Source organism: Cystoisospora suis (assembly GCF_002600585.1).
Source record: "Cystoisospora suis strain Wien I chromosome Unknown contig_5728, whole genome shotgun sequence".
In the NCBI taxonomy this organism is placed as follows: Eukaryota; Apicomplexa; class Conoidasida; order Eucoccidiorida; family Sarcocystidae; genus Cystoisospora; species Cystoisospora suis.
Genome location: NW_027158518.1, coordinates 20294 through 29193, shown reverse-complemented (window position 1 = coordinate 29193; position 8900 = coordinate 20294). Strand labels below are relative to the sequence as shown.

The following is an 8900-nucleotide window of genomic DNA, read 5'->3' as shown; positions in this document are numbered from 1 at the left end:
CTTCTTTTCTTCATATTCTTACTTCTTGAACAGCATCACAATCGTAGCTTGTCTCATTCGTTTATTCCCTTTTCAAGACTTCCACATTCTCCTGTGTTTGCCTAAGACAGTACCTGTTTCAAGCTGTGATGCGAGTCTGGTTTCCGTTTACAATCTAGATCACACCATTACGTATGGTTGTCTTGTCATTCACTATTAGTAAGAGTACATTCATCTGTTCGTCTGTGTAGGTCTTCTCTCGTTCGTCGCTTGAGTATTTTTGGGACTGATACGGTCTGCCCTTTCTCAAGTGTACCGACAGGACATCAGCTCTTTTCTCGCCTGCGGAATCTCCGATATGTCTAAGTGCTGGGTTAGAGACTCACCCGATCTTACTGACGAGACAGTAAATGCTTCGGAGGACGAAGGCAACACGCCGTTGTGGTTGCTGTAGAGAAAAAAAAGAACTCGCCTTTTGAAGTGCCTTTCTCTTGTGTACATCAGTCCGTCTGTGCTTGGAATGACGCGAGAGCAGAGGCCTTGATTTTTGCTGTTAGTGTTTTCTTCGTATATTCTTTCACTTTCTCTTGGAGAGTCTCGACGCTCTTTTGAGTGGCTCTTCTGTCGGGGTAAACGCAGTCAGTTCTCCGTGGGAGTAGTCGTTTTTCCTTCAGAGTTTATTCGTGTTCAGTGTCTTGTGAGGTCCCCCCCCCCCCCNNCCCCCGCTATGCATTCTCTCGTCTGCCTCTGTGATACGGAGGAGTTCTGTTGTGAGTACGTTCGTTTTCCATCTTCCATTGCAAGGGTGTTTCTCATCCTTTGATCTCCCCTCTGTTTTTCTGAGAGAATATTTCCCTCTTGCGACCTTTTATCACTGCTTGCGCAGAAATGAAGATGCCTTTTTGCAGTATCTTGCTACTCATCCGTATTCTGTTTTTTTCCTCTTGAGGCTTGTTATCTCTTTGGTCATGCCTCTTACATATATGCGGTGGTGATGACATGATCTCTTACTCTGTTTTGTTTATCCACTCAACAAGTGGTGCTGTCATTTTGACTTGAGTCCTTTTTTGGTGTTTTTCCTCTAGATTCCTTCTCTCATTCATTTGATTAAAGTAGATAGTTATGAATGAGGAGGAACTGTTCCTTTCTCCTTCTCAGTGGATTCACTAGAATAAAGAAACGGTCGTTTTCGTGAAGATGGTGATGGTGGTGCTATCTCCCAAGTACCATTGTCATCAAGAGGCCTGTCCATGTGAAGCAAAACCTGATCTCGTCCCTACTCTTATAGTCGGTTCATAGACTTCCTCCGCTAGAGAGACAGGGTTTTTTCTCCCTTTGCAGTAGGTGTATCTATCTATATCATCTTTGGTGGATCGGTATGCCGTTTTTGAAGATAAGCAAAAAAAGGGCGAACGGGCTATGGAGTGTACAGCCTGCCCAATCGTGCAAAAGAATAGATCCGTGGTAGTATTTATTCTCACATCACTGATGTGAATGATTTTAGTTTCTTGTATTACTTGTTTTTTCTATGCTGTTTCTCTCAATCCATCGAAGCGGAGCGAGGGAGATCCTTTCCTGTCTGTCCTGGTAGATGGTCGACGAGAAAAAGAATAAGATCTATCTTGTCTCGGATGAAACGCTACTGTGCTATCTTCTACGGTGGCGTGTCTTTGTTGTTCGCGAGGGAGACCTTCGGTATATCAAAGAAGAGGTTTCTGAATGTTTTCGCCTTGAAGTTTTCACACCCTATCCGATCTGATCGGTTTCAGACCCGGGACAAAATGGAGTTTTTATGGCTCTCAACTGAAAGGAACGGATGAAAATTCGCCTTGAGTGTATCGATCATCATATCTCTATTTAGATGGCTTAACATACAGGGAAAGGTTTCTCCTTCTTGGGACACAGAGGTATTGAGTTTTCCGGGGGTTCCGTTTTTCCTCTTGTCTTTTTTGTTTTGGTCTTTTTTTCCCGTAACTATCACTTAGACATCGGATTCTCCGTCCCAGTGACGGCGTTTTTCATATCATTGGAAGATTACCTCCCCTTACACGTCGTTTTCTTTCACTCGAAGACACGATGGCGGTGTACTTCTCATCTCCCGCTTCACAATTTTCTATGGTTGTAGCTCCGATTGTACAGAGTCGAGGAGCTCTTCAAAAAAAGATGTCGATAGCTTTTTCAGGCAGGACGATGGTAATGGCTTGTAACCGTCTACTGTCGTCGTCGAGAGGGTTGAGAGACTCAAGTCTCCGCTGTCGTCATCGGTTCTTCACATCGTTCTCACCTTGTCTCAGAGAAGGAAAAGAAGGAAAAACACATGGGGCAGGAGGAGGAGGAGAAAACTGGATGATGTCTTTATCTCAAAGGGGGTGCGGAGGGATCGATCGATCTTTTCCAGCGTCACATTTCACAAGAGAGACTCCTTTTCTTTTCTGTACGATTTCTCCGGCTTCCTTCTATCAGTGTGGATGGTGGAGAGGGCATGCGGAAAAGAGAGAAGGGGAGACTTTTTTTCAGAGAACTCCTAACCGCCAGTCGCTGTACAGTGGACGATTGCCTCCAGGTGATGCGAAACCACAAAAGAAGAGGACGAGTGGTAGTCCTGTTTTACGGGGCATAATCGCCGGCTTCTCGCTTTTTCCTTATTCCTATCATACACGGGGGCAAGAGTTGGCAAACAGAAGCTTTTTCTGTCCCTCAGTTAGCTCTCAGCTCAACTCATCTAACTTTTCAGGTGGTTTCTTCTCGACGTATGCAGGTGCGAGACTCGTAGGGTCGGCATTAGGAAGTTCTCGTGATTCTTGGTATCAAGACAACAAGGTTTACGACCAACGTATCAATTCTTATACTAGGCCTAATCATGTTAGCAGTACAATGTCCTTTACGATTCCAGGACTCACATTGTCTTCGTCTTCACCGTCCTCGACGCATGAAACTCTTCTTTCCAGTAACAGCTATGTGACCACAGGAGGTACAAACATCGTAATGTCACCACGGCCACGGCCGTGTGTTCTTTGTGGTGATCGAGGTCAAGACGTTCATAGGATTCAAGTTAACGGTACAGGAAGGTGTGAAATGTTTCATGATGAGGCTTCGCTTCCATCATCAGCGCCGTCGTCATCCTCATCTTCTGCGGCCGTGGTTGCAAGTGCCTTATCATCGTACGAATGCCGATTGTACCCATACATCGTTCAGGATATCAAGACGGGATTATCGGCTCCTCCAAGACGTATGAGATTTGCTTCACTTCTTGCGCCTCCTCCGCAGACACCTGAGCAACAAAAGAAAGTCGCGTCATTTCTCTTTGAAGAATTGAGGTTAAGGTATGCTGGCCAGGTAGGAGCCTTACAGGTACTCGGGGCCATCTTAAATCAAGCTGAGTATCATCTGAAGAGTCTTCAGACACAGTGTTCAGTGGCGGGGGGAAGAGGTGAAGTTGTATCTACAGAAGAAAAGAGGAAACTGTATGGTGAGGAGACGTTACTACACGACAAGATTCCTAATGAAAGATGCTTCAACAGCAAGGGAGAGTCGAAAGAAAGAAGAGGTGGGCTTGATGTCCCTTTAGAGCTGCATGGGTTGTTACGCATTGCTCAAGATACTCTCCTCCAACAGTATGAACTCCTTGCTCCCAATCTTACGACAACAGTAAGAAACAGTGAGAATCCTAAGACTAAGGGGATGAATCTCAAGCCGTTGGCAACTGTATCATCAGCATGGAAAGGAACGAGTTCGAAAGGTTATGAGGACGGCGAGGGTTTACAAGTAGATGAGGGGAGGCGACGGGAGCTGTCGGGAATGGCTATTAACAAGGGAGATGCTCGCTCCCCATCGTCATCTCTGTCTTGCGATCTTCTTCCCCCTTCGTCTTCGTCCTCATTACTACGACCCTTAGACTTTTATCATGATTTTCTAGGCAGAGTTCGAGCTTTGCGTAGTCTTCATACTCGTGTGATTGCTCTTGTCGTAGGGGGCATTCGCCAACAGTATGAGAACTCACAAGAAGGAATACCAGTCAGCTGTTTCGGAAGTCTTGATTCAAGGGACTCAAAGAAGACGACAGTCACTTTCGGAAGCAACCGGGGAGAAGGTATCACGACGTCATCAACATTATCATCTCGCGTGGCGTTAGATCGAATTGAGAGACAAATGGAGAAGATTCTTCAAGATTTTTTTGTCCGTAATGTTAGTTTGGGAGTTCTTTTATGTCATTTCGATAATCTTCATACACAGCTCATACAAGGGAGTTTGCCGATACCTCGTCTTTCTTCTCCAGATTTCTCAGGCGTCTTACAGCGATCGAATACAAGATTCGCAGCAGGGGCGCGGTCATCATCCTCTTTCAATAGTAGAGATAACAACAGTGTTCCCTACTCCACCCTTCAAGATGATAGGAAAAGAACAGGAGAGGAAAGTGGTGACGGCGCAGCATTCTTACCAAGTAAGAAGCACCAGCAGTCGGTTTTTTCCTCGTCTCGTGATCTATCACGGGGGCATGGAATGCATGAAGCATCAGGTCCAAAGCGACGTTATGCGCATACCGCAGCAAAAACAGTGAGGAGGATGGAAGAGGGCGAAACAGAGTCTTATGAAGATCGTCTGAGAAAGGAAGATCATCGAAGGAAGACAGGAATGGTAATGGAAAACTCGGGACGTCAAGCAATAGCTCAGAAGCAAGGACTCGACAGGAAGGAGATCACACCACCGTTGTCCTCCTTACGTAGCGGGGGAACAGGTGTTGAACCCTCATCACCATCGCCCTCATCATCATCCGCCTCTACACTGTCTTTACCACGAGTTATCGGCATATTTGATAGGTATTGTCATCCTGCAGAACAACTGATAGTTGCTTCACAGCAAGCACATGCGATATGCCAGTCGCAGTTAGGAAGTTCCATATCCTCTGTACGCATCTATGTTGTTCAGAATGAGGCTGGGAATGCTTCTGCTGAAAAACAGCCTTTAAATCTTTCTTCTCATACCTTCTTTGCTGGAAGCGGAAGCTCCTGGGGGTGGTTACAACGTGGCTCGAGTCCATCTGAAGCAAGCGGAGCAGTTGGTCATCATCGTGTCGGTCATGGCAGTAGTGGGGGGGGGATGGCGGGGAGTGCATGTACACCTCATCAAGTAGATCAGACTGCGCCTATAGTCTTTCCATCGTCCATCTTACGATACATTTTTGCGGAGTTGTTGAAGAATGCGCTCCGAGCAACTCATGAAAGATGGAGAGAGGAATATCAACAGTCTTGTGCAGATGATGTTCGTCACCCGCTTACTTTACCTCCCGTTGACTGTGTAGTTACGAGGGTTCCAGACGGTTTCTGGGTCAAAGTTTCCGACAGGGGAATTGGAATGTCTGAAGCCAAGAGAAAGGAAGTCTTCAATTGTTTAAACAAAGATTCTCAAGCTATGGTGGATGCTGCATGCGTCTTGTTCAATTCACATTCTTACAAAACATCTACGCCGTTATCATCATATATCCTTTCTAGTATGAAAGAAGAAGAACGTAAGAATCGTGTGCGTGTTCTTAGTGGTGAGTGTGTATCTCACAGGAACCGCTCTGATTCACCCGTAGGCGAAAGGAATCTTGGAACAACAGATAGAAGAGATAAGATGAATGGCGATCATGTCGTGTCATCTTCTGGCCATCTTGATGAGTCTTTATCAGATCGTCTAGAACGCGTACGCATGTCTGGATGTGGGGTAGGTCTTCTGATGAGTAGAGCTTATATGAAATATTTTGGAGGCCGTCTAATTCTACATTCTGTCCGGGGTGAAGGTACAGATGCGTATGTTTTCATTCCTTCCGTAGACACTCGAAGTGAAATGCTTCCTTCTTTCTCTTCCCTTACGGGGATGGTCCCGGATCCAAAGCCAGAAGATGAGAGAGACCAGGAGGTCAACACATTGCAACATTCTTCGCATCTTCTTGTGTCAGAGAAGATAGACCAAGGCAGTAACAACATCGTCGGCGAAGACTTAGCGAAAGAGAAAAGTATACAAGTGGACTCTGATACAGAGGTGAAGACAAAGGATGACTCTGTAACGGGAGGAGGGTCGTTGTCGGTTCCAAGGGGAGAAGAAGCAGGAGAGTTCAGTAATAGCAGTTGTCATTTCAGTAGAGATATTGATGATGTCAGTGAGGATGATGATGATGTCGTTCCAGCGGAACTTTTAATGGAACATGATGGTGCGTGGTCAAATACTTCACTCCTGTGTGAGGTAGGCGATGCTCGCTTCGCGTAGCCGTCTCACTGAGAAGAAGGATTTGCACTGCGGGTGGGGGGTCGCCCCGGTCCCGTGTGGAGTACCTGATGGACTCGTCATCCAGTCTGTCAAAGCATTCTGAACGTGCCATCTCCTTTCGTGGCCGTTTTGACTAAGGAGTCATTACCGCCGTCCGACTCTTCTCATCGGGAAGAAAAACAGGGAAAGTGCGGCAAGCTGGCTGACTGACCGTCGTCTTCTTAGTCCTTCTCTGACCACTCGACTTTCAGAGAACGATGAGTGTAGGTCGATTCGCGCCCTGGCCCCATCTCCTGCTTCTGGTACCCCCCTCTCATTCAAACGCGTGAGGAGGAAAGCATGGGCAAGTGTCACACAAGGGGCGTCGGTACAGCCGCGCAGAACGCAGGAGAAATGTCTAAGTAGCGTCACCTTGAGTGGTGGGGAAGAGAATGGAGGAGGAAATAGTGAGCGGGAGAAGAAGTCGTCTCCTTCTGAAACTCGTATGCATAGACATTATATGAAGTTCTGTGGCGACTTTTCGAGGTATTTCTGTATGTTTGAACTGTCGTCGATACCTGTGGACGAACCAAAGTGATTCCTCGTACGTATGGAAAAAGACCCGAAAAGTTTGAGAGAAAAGGAGGGAAGAAAGATGGCGAAAGAGGAGAAAAGCCGGTGATGTCTACCATTGTTTGGATCCTTTCTTCATCTTTCTTGCAGGTGTTCCTTCGGTCAAACGTGCTTGGTGTTGCACGACCGTGGTATATAGTACAGTATGGGCGCCTGCAGTTCATGCGCGCTTTCATTGTCGCAACTCATCTTTCAGAGGAAAGTTTCTCTTGTAAGGAATCTTTTACTATAATAAAGATGGAACAGAAATCTGTGGTCGCTGGCTTGAGCGATTTTCCAAGAAAAAGAGAGATGATACCTTTCTAACGAAGGAAGTGTCGTGTTCGGACGTAGGAGGTTGTGGGGGGTACGGTCAACATCTCGGCCCCTATTCCTTTCGTGAGCCTGTCCGTGGTTACACCACGCATGTACACCTTAATACTCATTGAGGTGGGACTGGGCCTCTTACGTGTATAGAACGTATGTGGAGAGAAGTGGTGAGAGAGTGGGAGAGAGTAGAAGGAATGTTTGTGATACGTGGGGGTGGAACAAGAAATAGAAAGACAGTGGTCGAAGGGAAGCCCGATGCTGTTAGATCCGTTCGGGGGAAGGGCGGGAGGGGCTGATGCGCTGTAGCCGATGTTGTTGCCTTTCCGCGACTTTCCATAGGCATCGGCGACTTTTAGTACTACCGCGATGCATGCACGCATACATGCGTTCGACAGTCAATCAAGGGGACAGAGATCATGAAAACAAAAAAAAAAACCTCTTCTATACCTACAAGAGAAACAAATAATGTTTCTATTCACCTACATTTGTTAAGGGACGACATGTAGTAAGAATGATTCAGTCATATAGATTAGCTTAAGTACTGTTCACTCGTCATTCACCACAATCAGCTTGGCGAAACAGTTGTGTACGCGTACGAAAAACAGAGTGTAGTTGGTATTATTACTGGTCCAGCAATGTTGACTGAACTTCATCATTCATTTTATCTTCCTTCGGCTTCTTGAGTGAAAGCTGAGTTCTTTTTGCGTAGCTACGTCTTTCATCTCTTGTGTCAATTTCACTTTCTCCGGTCCATACCCTCCGGAAGTGCTGCATCATCATTATCACCACCGGGCGAAACTAAGAAATAGCTATTATTCTGTTGTAGATGCACATACGCATATAGTATACGTGCCTCCGTTTTGGAGTTGATCTCTCTTGTACGGTATATCTTTCTTCTTCAGGTAGGTATTCCAGGCGGGGGCTCGGATAAGAAAAAGTTATTAGAGACTTCTTTATCATCTGGAGAGAAGTCCCTTCTCGTACGGTAGGTAGTCGTCGTGTGTCAGGCCCATTTCTATCCGTATGTGTCTTCTATCGCTTTTTTGTTAGAGATAGAATCATGAAAGCCCCACACTAAATGAATCTCCGTAGTCAGCAAGCACTATACCAACTAGTAAAGCACATTCATCTCGCGTCTCGTGGGTTCTCCTGATGCGGAAGGGGAGTGAATGGCCTCCTTTTTTTGTGTATGAGAACGAAAGAAATCAAGGTAGATTTTCGTGTGCTGTAACAGGAATGACAGTTCATAACTATGTGCAAAAACGCGTTACTCTCTATCTCTTCAAAAATTGATAAAAGATCTGCAGTCGTCCTCCCCTCGCGAAGAGGAGAGGTAGTCTGAGTAAGAGAAGAAACGTTTGGTATTGAACAGAATTGGGGTGACACCTCGTCAGGCTAGATCGAGGGGTGATTGACTGATAACCGTAGTCGAAGATAGAAAAGAAAACCACTAACACCTCCACAGTTGTAGGTACACACTTTCCTGGAGAACTCTACGAATGATTGCCTGTAATAGCGACGGAGTGCGTCACACCGGTAAAGATTTTACAACACCGTACTGGTGATGCGCCGTTCATCAAATTCTCAACCGTTTCTCATTCTGTACTGCCAGGGAGAGAAGAACCCTGGGGGAGATAAAGGTGATACGTCTGTTGAATTCCGTCGTCTCGACTACGTTACACAAAACACATGAAGTTCATGAAGGAATGCCTTCCTCTTTTCTCTCCTGTGATGGTCACCGTCATCAAGAAATC

The 8900-nt window shown here is 46.1% G+C and overlaps 1 protein-coding gene across 1 annotated transcript; it reads left to right on the top strand.

Moving 5' to 3' along the window:
* On the top strand, positions 1-8248 carry CSUI_009538 (atpase histidine kinase dna gyrase b hsp90 domain-containing protein). The gene has a single exon (XM_068069653.1). It carries the CDS (start codon positions 2056-2058, stop codon positions 6223-6225), a length of 4170 nt encoding a protein of 1389 aa, XP_067918373.1. The 5' UTR covers positions 1-2055; the 3' UTR covers positions 6226-8248.
* The last annotated feature ends 652 nt before the right edge of the window (positions 8249-8900 follow it).

Bases quoted from the DNA above. Each gene is read 5' to 3' on its own strand.
- CSUI_009538 (XM_068069653.1), top strand. From the start codon at position 2,056: ATGGCGGTGTACTTCTCATCTCCCGCTTCACAATTTTCTATGGTTGTA.